This window comes from Pipistrellus kuhlii, unplaced genomic scaffold, assembly GCF_014108245.1.
Source record: "Pipistrellus kuhlii isolate mPipKuh1 unplaced genomic scaffold, mPipKuh1.p scaffold_m20_p_9, whole genome shotgun sequence".
Taxonomy (NCBI): Eukaryota; Metazoa; Chordata; class Mammalia; order Chiroptera; family Vespertilionidae; genus Pipistrellus; species Pipistrellus kuhlii.
The window spans coordinates 49,046,842-49,062,860 of record NW_023425595.1 but is presented as its reverse complement, the minus strand read 5'-3'; the positions used below and the strand labels follow the sequence as shown (position 1 = coordinate 49,062,860).

The 16,019-nt window shown below is 43.5% G+C and overlaps 2 protein-coding genes across 3 annotated transcripts in view; both read right to left on the bottom strand.

Moving 5' to 3' along the window:
- Nucleotides 1–2,953, bottom strand: part of PANX1 (pannexin 1) — a 39,445-nt gene extending 36,492 nt beyond the window's left edge. The window contains exon 1 of one of the 2 annotated variants that reach the window (XM_036426715.2): nucleotides 2,185–2,953. In XM_036426715.2, the coding sequence (XP_036282608.1) occupies nucleotides 2,185–2,365 (181 nt within the window). In that variant the 5' untranslated portion in view covers nucleotides 2,366–2,953. The remainder of the gene's footprint in view (nucleotides 1–2,184) is intronic. The other variant, XM_036426714.2, reaches the window with a different exon arrangement.
- A 3,147-nt stretch (nucleotides 2,954–6,100) lies between these two features.
- Nucleotides 6,101–16,019, bottom strand: part of HEPHL1 (hephaestin like 1) — a 58,388-nt gene continuing 48,469 nt past the window's right edge. The window contains exons 15-20 of the mRNA XM_036427932.2: nucleotides 13,191–13,297; nucleotides 11,225–11,447; nucleotides 9,835–9,974; nucleotides 8,829–8,991; nucleotides 8,285–8,359; nucleotides 6,101–8,191 (exon numbers count right to left, since the gene is read on the bottom strand). Coding sequence (XP_036283825.1) covers nucleotides 7,989–8,191; nucleotides 8,285–8,359; nucleotides 8,829–8,991; nucleotides 9,835–9,974; nucleotides 11,225–11,447; nucleotides 13,191–13,297 — 911 coding nt within the window. The 3' untranslated portion in view covers nucleotides 6,101–7,988. The remainder of the gene's footprint in view (nucleotides 8,192–8,284; nucleotides 8,360–8,828; nucleotides 8,992–9,834; nucleotides 9,975–11,224; nucleotides 11,448–13,190; nucleotides 13,298–16,019) is intronic.

The following is a 16,019-nucleotide window of genomic DNA, read 5'->3' as shown; positions in this document are numbered from 1 at the left end:
AACTCCTACAGGGCGAGGAGAGGACGCTGCCTCAAACTCCTTTCATGTCCCCTCCACACCTAGCATTGCTATGCCCACAGCCTAAAGCCACACCCTTGCTGCATCAACCCACTCCCAATGCCAATGAAGTGCCTCTCACACAGCCCATCAATGTGGATGAGTCTACTGGTACAGTTCCCTAGGTGCCCCTCTGATATGTGGCCAGGATGGTAACCAACTCCTCCGTCCCAATCAGGTGCCCAAGACCGTTGCTCCCCCATGACAGAGACCATGACTCATGTACACCGAGTCCTCGGTGCCCAGCACGCGGTCCAGCCCTCAGCGGGTGTACTCATACTCAAGGAGCACTTGCTGCAGGGAGAGACTATCTCCAGAACCCAAGCTAGGCGGTGGTTTTCCTTCCTGCTGGGAGCCTCAGCAGCCGGCCATCAGGAAGGTGGAAGGGAATGCCTACCCAGACACAGAGAAAACGGCACGCATATTTTTCCACAACAAATTTGGCAATTTCCTGAGTTGAACAAGTTAGTGTCCAAATCAAACGCATCATAACCCTCTTCTAACCAACTTTTCCCGCCATTCACTATTTCCTTCAACAAAAACACTACTCTCCCCTCACCCAGGCCTGCAGCTTTTCCAAAACTCTGACCTGTCTCTTGCTCTTCATGGCCCATTAAAAATGGGGTACTCAAGTGCCGCTTGATGCTCCTCCATCTCTCAGAAATCACCTCTTCCCATCCTTTTCTTTCCACTCTTGGCCCCCATGCACGCACAAGACCTCAACGGATGCCCCATCTTGAGGCACCCAGCCTCCCTAACTCCACTCTCCTCTCCTTTGCAGACCCTATGTGCTACCATCGGGCTATTATTTAAGTGCTGTTTTCAACCAGTCCATCCTTTGCTCAAATAAGAACCTCGTGCGAAACTGGTTTGGCTCAGTGGATAGAGCGTTGGCCTGCAGACTGAAAGGTCCCGGGTTCGATTCCAGTCAAGGGCATTTACCTTGATTGTGGGCACATCCCCAGTAGGGGGTGTGCAAGAGGCAGCTAATCGATGATTCTCTCTCATCGATGTTTCTAACTCTCTATCCCTCTCTCTTCCTCTCTGTAAAAAATCAATAAAATATATATTTTTTAAATTAAAAAAAAAGAACCTCGTACTGTTGACTCAGGCCCCAATCACTCTCCTATTCCAGGAACCCTGACTAATTCTCCTGCCTCAGCTAGGACCGCCACTGTCCCTCCCCCTTCCCCCCCCATCCCCCCACCCCCCGCCACGCCCCACCTTCCCCCTTCCAGTAACATGTAACATCTTTTGCCATCTCAGCATCTTGGCAAAGCTCTCAACTCTGCTTATCCAAATCCCTCCCACACTCCAAGGCTCAGGCCCAACTTCTCCCATAGGTCCAGCTCCACCAGCCTCTGCACCCCCGCCCCCACCCCCACCTGTCTCCAGCTGTCAGTCACACACGCTTTCCCTGATGACTCAAACACTTTCTGAAAGTCAGAAGAGCTGAGGTGGAAGAGCATACACTTTTCAGCCACCTGACCCTGCCCAAACCACCAGATTTTCGAATCTCACAGAACTGTTATTATGATCAAGTGAGAATTCACACGAAGGGGACTCATTCATCTCATTCATAATAAGAGCATCTACCGCGGAGGATGTTAGTATCTGTCTATTACCTGCCAGCTACAGGTATGTCCTATCATCCGCACTCCCCAAGTTTCAGTAAGTATCAATTAAAATAAGATATCAAACTTTATCCCTTTGATATCTTATTTTAATTGATACTGAAACTCCATATCCAACGTCCAGCCACGCAGGAACTTCTCTGGCACAAAAACCTTAGATGACAACATGAATGTGTGCAGGGGACAAGAGGGGAGACAGGTGTTCGGGTCAGAAGAGTGGAGATGGACGAGAGGCTACGGTGATGATCAGCAGGGCGCAGGAGACACCACTGGGGACTAAGGATGCGAGCAGGGTTCACGGGGCACACATGACGTCCCCGTGGACAAAGAATGCTTCAGCCCAGAAAACCGGGGGGCTACCTTTCCGCCCCACGTTCTCGCAGCTCTGCAGGGAGCACCGCCGGGGGCACCGGGTAGGATCCCTCCCCAGGGCCCGGCCCCTCCCAGAGCGCTGGCCCCGCCCGCCACGCCCCTCCCGCCCGGCCCTACCCACCGATGGAGATCTCCTGCGCGTAGGCCAGCGAGATGAGCAGCAGCGGCAGCCCCACGGCGATGTACGTGACCATCTTGTCCACGGCCAGCTCCAGCCGCAGCCCCTTGAACTTGGGCTCCGAGGGCTCCTTCAGCAAGAAGTCCGAGAACACGTACTCGGTGGCCAGGTGCGCGATGGCCATGGCCGCGGCGCGCCGGGCTGGGTCCCTCAGACCCCCGAGGGCAGGCGCGGGAGCTGTCGGTGTTGGGAGCGCAGCGCTTGGGAGCCTTCACGCCGGGCCCCGCCGAGGCTTTCGCTTTCCTTTTGCCACCTCCGCCGGCGGCCTGCACACCAGCCTTTGTGCCTCGGCGCGCGCGGCAGCCAGCGCCTCTGCCGGGCGCACGGCCTCTGCGCGCCCCGCCGCCGCCGCCGCCGCGCAGACCCGCCCTCGCGCGCGGCCCGCGCAGGTCCCGCCACGCGCGCGCCGCCCCGCGCTGCTCCGCTGCTCCGCTGCCCCGAGGCGCGAGAATCAACCCGGGAACAAGGCTCTCCGCTCTAGCCCGGGCCCCGGATCCCCTCCGCCCGGCGGCTGAAGCTGCTCCCGGGCCGGCCCGCGTGCTCTGCCCGCTCGGCTGCGCTTTTCCGGAACCCGGAGGCCGGGGGAGGACCCGGGGGGCGTGGAGTTCCCGGAAACCGCGGTGACGCGAGGCGGAGGGGCACGGCAGCATCCCGCGCCCCGGGTATCTGCATCTCCAAAGAGATCTTCCCACCGTAGAAGGACCTCAGTCTGATCCTCTTCGCGCTCCTCCCGTCCTCCTATTCCCATGTCTAGGCATCCGGAAGTTTTGGAAACATTTCTGAAAAACTAGCTGCCCCTTAACGCGGTGTACAGAATGGCCCACTTTTACATCCCACCCGCAACATTTCCACCCTGTGATTGAGGTTAAAAGGAGCTGCTGTGAATGCTTCAGAGAGCAACAAGGCAATCGCGCGGTGTAGTCTGAGCACGTGGGGAAAATGGGAGCCCTGGGCCCTTCTAGGAGCTTTGAGTGGCGGGAGCACAGGGGCTGCGGTGGGGAGCCCTGATGTGACTGGGTCTCAGGCCTCAACGCTGCTCAGTGGAGCTTCTCCTGCGTTCCTTGTAGGAGCCTTGGTCTGGGAGCCTGCGGAGCGGTGACCGAGGATGAGTGGATGTTGGGGTGGGGCAGCTTTGGAATCACTTACAGAAAGTGGATGCTGAGAAATAGACAGGAGATGCTCTAACCAGCAACATGGGAGCAGACAGGACCTTTAAACATGTCTTCTTGGAGCCGGGCTGGACTGTCCTCTACTTTGTGTGTGTGTGTGTGTGTGTGTATGGAGGGAAGGGTGGCGCCCATGCACACAAGCCTCTTCTATATGTTATTAACATCGTATATTGGTGATACATTTGTTACAATGAATGAACCAATATTGATACATTAATATTAATTAAAATTTCCTTAATTTTTACCTCCTATCCTTTTTCTATTCTAGGATTCTATCTAGGATACCATATTATATTTAGCTGTGTGGACGAAAATTCATAATTCTAAAATTAATATGGGTTAGATGGGTGGGAGCTGCCCAGAATAGGTAGGCAGGTGGATTAGAAACAGACTGTCTAGCTAAAAGAAAAGGAATGATCAGTGAGCGGACTATTTAGTGAATGAGATAAAATAAGCTGATAGTAAGTTGACTCGTGTTTGTGCATTTATTGTTTATTTTTATATTTCTAGTGTCAACAATTGGGGAATTTTGGGTTTTTGCAGAAAGGAAAAAGAAAGTGAAATGGAAAGACACGGCAGGATATTCGCTGGGGGAAAGTGATGTGTCAGATGTGGAAGAACACTGCTGCAGCTGTGTGGGCTGGGTGGAAGGAGCAAGAGTGACAGGGAGGGCTGGTTAGGGGGCTGCGGGAGTGATCCATCCTGCCTGAGCAGGATTCATGGTCTGCAGACTAATGAGAAGCAACTTTGAATTTATTGTATTGTATATAGATGTTTTTCAGATCCATGAAGATGGATGGAATAATCTATGAAGAGGACTAGATCAAATTACCACACATTTGGTGGCACACAGTTATTCTCTTTGAGCTCTGGAAGCCTGAAATCAGTTTCTCTAGAGTACAATCAAGGTGTCCGCGACCATGCTCCCTCCAATGGTGAAGAATTTATTCCCTTGACTTTTCCAGCATTTAAGGCAGCATTCCTTGGCTTGTGGCCCCTTCCTCCTTCCCAAGAGCCAGCTGGGAAGAATTTTGCTTTGCAATGCCTTCCTCTGCCTCTCATTTGGAAGGACACTTGTGATTACACTTATGGCCTATGTGGGTAATCCAGTATCCACTTCTCATATTGACACATTGTGGACTAGTGGTTTTATTGCTAGCTTTCCCCAGTGGCCAAATAAGTGTCTACTGAACGATTACAAAAAAATGTTACATAAATGTTAAAGGCACACTTTAAAATTAAATGCCCATTGCATTTTGAAATTACTTATTACATGTTCTTACAAGCTAATATCCTTTTAAAGAATTTTCATGATTGTCCACAAGCCTTAGAACACAAAAAAAGAGAATTCTCATCATCCATCCGCAATGTGTTAAGATCTTTAACTTGCTCATAACTGCAAAATCCTTTTGTTTTTCATATAAAGTAACATTCACAGGTTTGGGAATTAGGACAAAAATCTTTGGGGACATTATTTAGTCTACCCCTGAGAGCATAAGACAGAAAAGGTGCTGGTTTCAGTCCCTGAGGCATGCTGACATCGAAGTCCGAGAAAGGACAGGTAACTAGCAGAAGAGACTGAGACGGAATAGCAGTTGAGGAAGATGGAAGGCTGACAGCGAGTCATGTTGCAGAACCAAGAAATTAGAGGATGTTTGGAAGGAAGCGGCTCTCAATTGTTGCTGAGAGGTTGAGTAAGATAAAGATGGCAAAAAACCAGTAGAAATGGCATGATGGTTATTGATTTTGGCAGCAGCAGATTGGGATGTGGGAGAAGAGAGGACAGGGCACCCTGGATTGGAAGCCATTGGAATGGGTTGAGGAATGCATGGGGTGAGGTGGTACAGCCAGCCAGTGTGGACAGTGTTTTAAGTTCTGCTATCAAGGGAACAGAGAAACTGGGCTGGAGGGGTTTATGGAGTTAAGGGCAGGGGCTCTTGTTTTGCTTTCTTTTGCTGTTTCAATTCTCACCCCAGAATATTTTTCCATGGATTTTTAGAGAGAGTGGGAGGGGGAGAGACACAGAGAGAGAAACATTGATGTGAGAGACATATTGGATTGGTTGCCTCCCACACTCATGCCTGGGGCTGTGGATCGATCCTGCAACTGAGTTACTTGTCCTTGACTGAAATCAAACCCGGGACCTTTCAGTTCAAGGGCCAGCATTCTATCCTCTGAGCCAAACTGGATAGGGCAATTTTGCTTTCTAATGTTAATGGTGGGTATTGCTGATGACTTCATGCGGGAGGAAAACCGGATAACTGAGGAATGAAGTCCTTGAGAAAGCACAAAGGGATGAGGTCCAGAGCCAAGTGAGAGACTAGCCCTCCCAGGAGCAGGGACATTTCTTCTATTGTGACTGGAGGAAAAGATGTGTGTAATGTGGTTGATTTTCTCAAAGGAGTGAGGCTGAGGATGAAGAAGTGTGATACATTTGAAGAAACAATGGTTGGGGAGGGTCATATTACTAGTGGAGATAAATTGTTGTTTCATTTCCCTTAGTAGGTATGACTGGGATAGCTGCTGAGTATCTGAAATATATTCTCCTTTAAGCGATCAACTGAAGGACTTGTATGCATGCATATAAACATAACCAATGGACATGGACACAAAACTCTGGGGAGGGCGGGCATGTATGGGAGTGGGGGTGGGGGACAATGGTAAGATATGTACACATATAATACCTTAATAAAAAAATGAAAATAAATTAATAAATAAAATATATTCTCCTTTACTCCCCACACCAGGTTATTGGTAGGTAATTTTTAGTTAAAAGACGAACAAACATGCAAATAGCCATCTTATGTGAAACTTTATTAAAAAGAGAAATGGTATAATCAAACTACTGTGTGGTTTTAAGTTCATTAAAAAAAAAAAATAAGAGGAAAGGGGGAAAAAAAACCTTACAACTAAATAATTTATTGTCTAAGTGAGTTATAAGACATTTCTCATAATCATTATTATGAAATGATGCAGTCTACACATGTATGAAAACTGTAGAGCACCTATTACAAAATCACATTATCAGTGGTTAGCAGGGGAGAGTTCAAACCCCTGCTTGATAGGGCATTCAGCCAAACAATGAACAGAACTATTAGCATTCACATCCTGTCTTATGTAAAAATAGCTTCTACCAAATCCCGTTTCCCCTCACCAAGATGAAGACAGAAAGTATGAAAGTTCCCTCCACCGGTATTTATTAGATCCTACTCATTCATCTGGACATCCAAGTGATCCATGGTGAGGGCAGATGTATACTGTCACTAGTCTGGCATCGGCATTGGCATCACAGAGCATCTTGCCCTGAACTAAGGGCAATTTCTCAGTCTAGTAATAAACAATACTGCTTTTATTAATCTTACACCTAACCTTTATGCATACAAAAAGAATGGATTGCCTCATAGTGGATTGAGTTTAATTGTTCAAGATGTTTTTTTTTGCATTTGAGCCTGGAAAACTGTAATACTTATTTTAAAAGCTGATTTAATGGTGTCAATAATTGCCACTGGGACTCTCTTTTTCTAGCATTTCCTTTCCCTTTTTTTCCCTTTCTAACAAGAGGCTATATCAATAAGAGGCATAGAATTAATGATTTTATGAGATTCTCTTCTCCCAACCAGTCAGCTGCATTGCTGAGTTCTTCCTAATGTTTCTGACATGATGAGACTGTTTTTATTTGCTAGAAGATGGAGACTTGGAAAGAACCCCGAGGTGAATAAAAAAATCAGACTCAAGCCCAGACTTGCCTCCTGCGAAGTTTCCTTCCATCTTAGAAGCTCCCTCGAAATTCTCAGGGAGCCCGCTGTTTCAGATTCCAGCCCTCCACTTCCTGGAACACAGATTCAAGTTCTCTAGTTGATTCTTGAAAATACAAACGTTGCCATAGAAACATACAGTAAAAACTAATAATATAAAGTGAGTCATACACATTCAAGTATCTCTATTAGTTTGCATAAAAATAGCACCAATATTTTAAAAATTGTTTGCGTATAACTTTGCCTTCTGTAACAAATAGTGGACCAGTTATTTTTATATTAAAGTGGGAAAGGCCAGAGAGCTGGCTAACGCTCTAAAATATTCCCTTGTGCTTTCTATCAGCAGATACTGACATAGACATTTCCATGAACTCCTGAGAAAGGCCTTCCCCCTGGAATAGCTAAAGGAAGCATCTTGTTGAACAGGGTTGAAAAATCAGTGCTATTCTAGTTAGATGTCTGAGGCAGTCTAACTTTCTATATAGAAGCTGTCCATCTGAAAACTTCGATGATTAGCTGAGGAAGCACTGACTGTCTAATCTAAGAAGTGTGAGAGCTGGAAACGAAAGACATCTTTCAAAGGGAATCCACAGCTTTAGCAAATGTATTCTGAGAACAGGCCAAGGCTGTGTGTCAGTCACACCTATCCTCCACTCTCTGTATTTTATACCTGAAGATTAGTCACAGCCCATTTAAAACAAATAATTAAAAGCAAATTGCTTTGATTGTGTTCCCGAGGATCAGCGCCCATCCAGGGTACCGTGTGGACCGTCCTTGGCAAACCACGTTTTGTCCAGTTCCCCTGCGGAGCAAGAGCAGCCGCTCACAGGGCGTCGGTGGGGAGCGCGCAGGACTGCACGGCCTGGTAGGCCACCTGCTTCCGTGCAGAGCGCAGTCTGAGGGAGAGGGTCATGGTGGCAATCAGGAGGAGGAGCCCAATGATGAATAGGATGACCAAGGCGGCTTTAGCTCCTCTGGGACTCAGATTCTTGCCAAAGAAATAGAGTTGCTCCTCGGCAGGCTCTTCTGTGAAAAAGAAAAGTGAGGTGTCAGGCCTCTGCCTTTCCCTAGAGCGTGAGACTGACCATTCCCACGCAGGGGTCAGGGAGGGGTCCTTACCGTGGGAGGGCACTGTGGTGGTCGGATGGGAGGTTCTTCCAGAAGGAGACTTGGTGGAGTAAGGAATCCTGTTGTCTGGACAAAGAAGGCAAGTTTGATTGTTTTATAAACAACAGAAGTAGTAGGTTCTTTTCGTGGCATGAGCTGTTTCAAGGGTTATTTCCTTTCACCGAACAGAACTTCCCCGTCAGTTATCTGTAAGCCTTTCTTGGATTCTCAGTGTTACTCTCCCTTCTACTATACATGTGGTTCCAACCCCAGTCACCTTTCAAGTTTCTACTCATCTGTTCAGGCCCGTCGGAAACGATGGCCTCTCTGGAACCTTGGCTCATATCCCCAGACTGTTGACCATTGCTTCCTACTGCTGTCACTGAGCCCTGTACTCTGCACTCTATGTGGGCATGTTGCAGATTTTATTACGGTTATTATTTACATGTCTGTCTCTCATGCTTGGCTCTGAGCTCCTTGGGGGGGTCTCATGCCTCCTGTTTTCAGGGTCTACAGGAAGCCTAGCCCCTGGCATCACTGGCAGACAACAGGATACCTATGTTCCGAAGGACTGTGTAGGTTGTTTCCATGCCAGCATGGATGTGATCGGATACATGACAGTGTAACAGCCATGTCCCTGGGTGATCTGCAAACAGTTCGATGGTTTGGAATGTCCCAGGAAAGAGGTCGTACACATCTTCTCGGTAAGATTTATCTATCTGCAAAATGATAAATGTAAGAGCAGAAATCAATAAAATCAAAACTAGAAATATAATAGAGATAAAGGAACCAAAAACAGTTATGTAGCAAGAGATAACTAATACAAACTTCTAGACAAACTCACCAAGGAGAGAAAAGCAAAAGAAGGAAGACACAAATTGCAAATACCAGGAAGAAAAGAGGGGTCATTACTGAGTTTTATAGACACTAAAGAGGATAATAAAGGAATATTGTGAACAGCTGTTCATCAATTCTACAACTTAGATGGTATGGACAAAGTCCTTACAATAAAACTGATAAATATCACTATTCAGATCACCTATTAAAAAACTGAAATTATATTAAAACCTTCCATCAAATAAACTCCATATCCATAGGCCTTCATTGGCAAATTTTACCAAATTTTAGAAAAGCAATGATACCAATTCTAAACATAGCTTCCAGAAAATAGAAGAGGAGGGAACACTTTAAACTTATTTTATGAGGCCATCATTACCCTGATACCAAAACCAAGACAAATAGTTTACAAATAGTTTACATGAAAATAAAGTGACTACTAATATTCTTCATGACCCTAGATGCAAAAACTCTCACTTGAAGCTTAAAGAGGATTTTTGTTTGTCTTTGTGGACTTTTTACGAACGATAAAATATATGTACATATTAAGAAATATCTACCACGGGTACGCTATCACCACACTATTCTGTTCTATTCTCTAATATTGACTCCCCTCCCCCTCCCCCAAGCTTTATTGCCAAATAAACCTCTTACTTTATACTGGAAATGCATTGAATTTATTGGTTCAAAATGTCTCCTCCCCAAAGCATTTTCCTTATACTTACTTTGAAAAGAAAGCTCTCAGCATGATAATGGATGGTATGTATATCCACTTCACTTCCTATTCCTAACAAATACCAGTTTGTCATTGTATCTTCATTCATGATGAGGCCATGGAGATTCCCAAAAATCTTTCCATTAATAGCTAGTATGGTGAAGAGAAAATAGCTTTTTATTAAGCTCATTCCTTAATCTGGTTCAAGCCAATCTTTAAGTCACCAATGTTCTCACCTGCCTGATAAAATGGAACAATCTTATTTACACTTGCCAATGTCCCCACCATTCTAGACCCAAAATTCACATTCCTAAGAAATCCTTATACAAAGATTACTAGGAAAGAGAATAGCAGTTTGTTTTTAAAGCTGCATCTTGAGTAGCAGTGGGAATTGTTCGTTTGTTTATTCAGTATATTCTCTTTGTGGAGTAGATTACAGCCCCATTTGTGAGGTAGCCAGATTTATACCATTCTACAGTTGAGTGGACTGAAGCACAGATAATCGAGTTCATAAAATCATGATTGAACCAATTAGAAGCTATTTCCTTAATATGTACTTTCTGAGAACTACCTTGGGGCAAGTTTCTAAGCCTGGCTGACTCTCCTAACAGCATCACACCAGCAGAGCCCATGAGCTCACAGGGACCAAAGCAAGCTCAAGGTGGATTGATGTGATGTGGGACTCTCCTTCACTTTCTTCTGTTTGTGTTCTACGCATCATGACACAGCCAAATGAATTAATCCATTAAAAATACAGGGCATATCAAGAAATCTCTGGGAAAAGGAAGCAAAATGGGTAGGGGAAAGAGTAGTTGAGCCAGAGATCAGGCTAATTCTAATCTGTATTAGCAATTAATCAGCTTTGTGACTTCTTTTGGTATACCATTAGTCAAAAGTAGATCTTGGTGAGAGAGTATAGCTGTGTCAATGAAACACATTACTCCTCCTTAAAAATAAAACTACCCTAAATGACATAGAATTAAATAATAGAGACACATTAAAACAGAAATTTGGTGATGGTATTTTATGTCCCAGAAACAGTTCAACCAGGCCCTTAAATTTGATCAATTAGAAGTTATGATGTATTCTTAGAGGAAATATACCAATAATTGATGATTCACTTTTAAAGAATTATTTCATAGTCTTAAAATTTAGGGTTCCCAACATTCAGGGTAGAGCTTTCTAAAACAGTAGGTCCACAGCCTGGCTGGACCTTGCTGGCAGCCATCCAATGGCTTGACTGGTTCCCTGTGAAGGAAAGCTTGAGAGCTCTGGCTTCAGCCCAGGAGCACCTGGGTTTGGGGGAGGGCTCAGAGAAGGAGGCTGGGGACCTCCTACAGTTACAGGAATTTCTATGAGCTTATCTCACCAAGGGTCTTCTTTTTTAATCTCTGATATACCATGCATTCTGTTGCTCTCCTCAAAATCATCAGTGGGCTTAAAATCTCGTGGATCTTTATTGAGATACTTCTTAATATTGTCGTCCAGATACCAAGATTCATTCTCGTTAAATACCAAAAACAAGAGAGCAAATTCATAATCAACATCGCTTCTTCTTCCTTTCTCATTCAACACTCCTTCTCTGCATATAATCAGAGGGCCCATCAAACCACTATAAGTATCCTGAAAGAAAAGAAAATTGAGCAGAAGAGCCTTTAACTAATTTAATAATACAGATTTAAGTGCTTGTAGCAAAGTCATTTTCTTAGAAGAAAGTTATTTCTCTTTTTCTGTTAACAGTGCTATGATATTACCTGTCATTTAGATCAGATAACTTTATTCCAGTATTAAATTCCTCTTTCTTTCTCAGTTGGTCTCGTTTCAATAAATCTCAAACCTTATACTTATTTTCCCTCACCATGCCTCTCCATTCTGCGACTTCCTTTCCAGACCATCTGCCACCCGTCTACTGTAGGACCATACACCTCACCCTGGACTGGAAATCGGTCCCTCTCTGGTCTCTGACTCACTCACCTCCAGCCCATCCTGCAGACTGCCATCAGATTAACCTCATTGTTCCCATATCTAGAAGTCCTCAGTGAATCTCCATGACCTACTGAATAGAATGTCAATCCTCAACAGGTCCTTGAACCCTCCTCCACTGCTTTCCTTTATTATATTGGCCAAATGGGACTCTCAGCATTTCCCAAACACACTGACTTTCCTATTTTCAGCTTTGCTCACAATGCTCTCTCTTCCTAGACTCTCTTTCCCGGTCACTCCGATAGAACACACCAGATTCAGAATTTTGTTATAATTATGGGAGTGCATATGTATTATTTTCCCCAAAGAGTGTAAGTCCTTCAAGACAAGAATGTTTGCATAGCTCATAGTACAAGTGCTCAATAAATATTTTGGGGGATGTACAAAGAAATAAATGAATAAATACACATTTCCCATAATTCCAAAATATAAGTTTATTTTTTTGAATTGTCTTTAATGTCACCCTGTAACTCCATTGTCCAGTACAACTCAAGGACAATAATGCAGCCATCTAATATTTAAAAGGTAGGTTAAGAGAATCTTTTACTTTTTAAACAAAGGGCATTATTGAAATTTTATATCATACTAGAGGCCCAGTGCATGAAATTTATGCACAGGTAGGGTCTCTAGGCCTGGCTGGCCATTGGGGCCTCCCGGCTGCCTGCAGGGGCCTCCCTTCATTCCATGCCACCCCCTGGTGGTCAGCACACGTCATAGCAAGCGATTGAACTCCCAGTCTCCTGGTCAAATTCGAGAGGAGACACTTTCCATATTAGCCTTTTATATATACAGATGTGACTTTAGTTTGGACTTTGATTTATGACATATAATTAAAGACTAGTTGTTTTACCATATACATCTCTGACTCAATCACTAGTGAATCTTGCCTTTCATTTCTATATAAAGTTAGCCTATTTATTATTCAAATAGTTTATAGTTTCAGTTACTATGTTTGGCATGTGTTTTCTTTTTCTGAACCCCTATAGCAGTGGTGATGCATTTAAAAATTGTAGATTCCACATAAAAAACCATGGTATAAATTATATTTAAAATATTTTTATTTTGTGGCTGCCTATTTACATAAACTACCTTGTAAATTCTAAATGTGATAATTGAAACATTGGTATTTGATTTGATCTTTTCCGCCATTCATTAGATTAGCGTCAACTAACTTATATTATGCAAAGCACCAGATAATAAATATTTTTTACTTCATTGGCCATACTATTTCTTTCACAGCTACTCAATTCAACCATAGGAAATATAAATAAATGGCCATAGTTTGAGACCCCTGCTCTAAACCATGACACCTTCACATATACCCACCAGAATTGTGATAACTTAATAGTCAACTTACAGCCATATTACTATGAGCATTCTTACCTTCACAAAGTTTACTGTTGAATAGTAAACCCATGGAATACAATTTGGGTCCGATGGCCCTGGACCTGACCTTTTAGGGACATTCCATATGTAAGTTTTTATTTCTCCTGAAAAGAATGAGAAGAAATAGAAAGGATTTACTAATGTTACCTCTTATTCCCGGCGATTTAGCTGGAGAAATACTACAAACAGATCTTTATATATTTTGGTTAATGTTTCCTGCTGGGGAGAAGTACCCATTCATTAGAAATGTTCCCATTAAACTCACATCTTGATTTTCTGTGGTTTCAAAGTGGCATATGTTTCATTTCAGAATAAAGCTTCCCCTCTAGTTTGCTCTTTCTATTATCAACTTATGTTTATTTAGGAAATGAAGACTTATGTTATACTCACTGCTTTTCCCCCTCAAATGTCATGTCTCTTTCTCAAGAGCTATGCTCAAGCTAATTTGAATTACCATAGATTTCAGCCTTGGCTTCCTATGGAATCACCAGGAAGCTTTGTGAATCCTCACTGCTCAGGCCTCATCCCAAACCAATGAAATTAGAGTGTGGGGGGGTCTAGGATTAGGGTACTGGCAATTTTTTTTAAGCTTTTCAGGTGATTTTAATGTGCAAACAGGTGAGATCTAGTTAGAACCAGAGAGATCTAGTTCCAAATTTCAATTCCATGACTTCCTACTTACCCAACTTTTGACACACTACATCACCTCCCTGACCTTTAGTTTCCTTACTTATTAAGTGGGGAAGTTATCCAGTCTTCAGCTTGTTGTGAGGATAAAAGGAAATAAAACACCCAGGATAGTGCCTCACATTGAAGGCAGTCAATAAATGTTAATTTCTATCTATACTAATAACAAATGTGTGCACTGCCTGTTGCTAGGCACCATATCTGTGCAAACTCCCCTCCCCTCCCGTGACCAATCCAGAGCCTTGCAGAGGAGTCATAAATATACTCATGAATTAGCAAGATAATCCCATTGTAAACATCTCAAATAAAAGCCACATTTAAATCATTATCTCCTCTTGAACTGTGTCCCACCCCACCACATCAGGGCAAATAACCTATAGCTGAATGTGAGCCACAAAACAAAGCAGAAGCATTGCTTAAGTGTAACTTTGCTCCATAAGTGCTCACACACCAATGAGTTAGCAATATAACTTTAGATCTAATTTTATTAAGTTTCACTATAGCCTCTATACCTTGTTAATCACAAGATAAAATTCTAATATTTAGCTTCCTAAATGCAAGTGGCTACAGGTGTGGTATGATTAAAGCTGGAACAATCCAGCAGAGAGCACAGACTTAAATTAAAACAAGATGCTCAGTAAATGTTTTCTGAGTCGTGTAATTTTAAGAGAAGAGAGGGGCTACTTACTCTTCTGACCATGATATTCTCCTTATCCCAAGCATATGCCCAGATTACTCTTCTCCAGCTTCCCTGGACTTCCTGCCCAGAGTTAGTTTCTTGTTCCTACCCTCATGTTGGGGCTCTCCCATACCTTTCAGCCTGTCAGACCCTTGTGGGGATTCTCGCTCTCTGATTTCCAGTAAGAAAAATGCCCCTTCGTCTCTTCCTAATCATTATTCTCCCCTCTTCCATAACCTCACATCAAGGGCTCTTTGAAGGCCAGCCAGCATAGAGGAGCTGTGTCCCCTGTACATCCTCACCATTAAGATCAACTGCCTGCAAAAGGTCACCCGACCTTGTCCACAGCCCTACCAGGGTCCCATCAATGCCTGATTGGCACCTTTCTTTCTCCCCATATACCCCTGAGATGCTTTCAACCATCAAAAATAAATACCTTAATGGCTTTTGGACCCATTTTAAAACATGTTCCTCTTCATCTAAAAGAAAATCTAAAATGTACAATAAAATGTAAAGAAGTAGAAAAGAGCATCACTCTGCTACTCCAATACCACCACAAAGATATAATCTTTATTAACATTTTGGCTTATTTCCCTCAGGCCTTCCCATTACACTTGTATTTTGCTTAACATGATACCACTAGTGTTTCTCATGTCATTCAAACTTTTAAATTTCATTTAATGGCTGTATAACAGTCCATTGTAAGAATATTCCAACATTCACTTAACTGTTTTCCTATAGATAGACATTTAGGATGTTCCTGAGAAGTTTTTCGAAGCAGCAAAACACAGGCTTCTGTTACTGGGGTGGGGTGGAGTGGGGTGTAGCAGAAGAATATCAGCCAATGACGATTTTCCTTCCCCCAGCTGCATGCTTGTATAGGTAGGAGGTACCTTGCTGATGTTTCTAGTGATGCGTGAGATTGTTTTGTTTTCTACTTTTTATGTGTTTTTATTTTTTTTAAAGTTCATATGACCTTTCTTGTAATTACTATAGTATTGGGTATTACAATATTACTACACAGAAGAGATAAAAAGTAATATAACTCCCCTGTAATTATACCAATGGTTGCTGTCAATTTCATCCCCGAAGGTCACAGTGGCTCTTCACATTTATTACAACCACACTTCCGCTGGGTAAATGTTATGGGAAACTGCTTAAATTATGAGAGTTTTCTCTCCCTTTGGGGCATTATTTATTTTTTTATCTATCTTTTTATTTCAGAGAGGAAGGGAGAGGGAGAGAGAGAAATATACATGATGAGAATAATTGATCAGCAGCCTCCTCCATTCTCCTTACTGAGGTTGAGCCAACAATGCAAGTTTGTTGCTCTGACCAGGAACCGGACAATGACCTACTGATTCATAGGTTGGTACTCAACCACTGAGCCATGCCGGCTGGGTTCGGTTTATCTTTTAAAACCTAACTTGAGCCGAAACCGGTTTGGCTCAGTGGTAGAG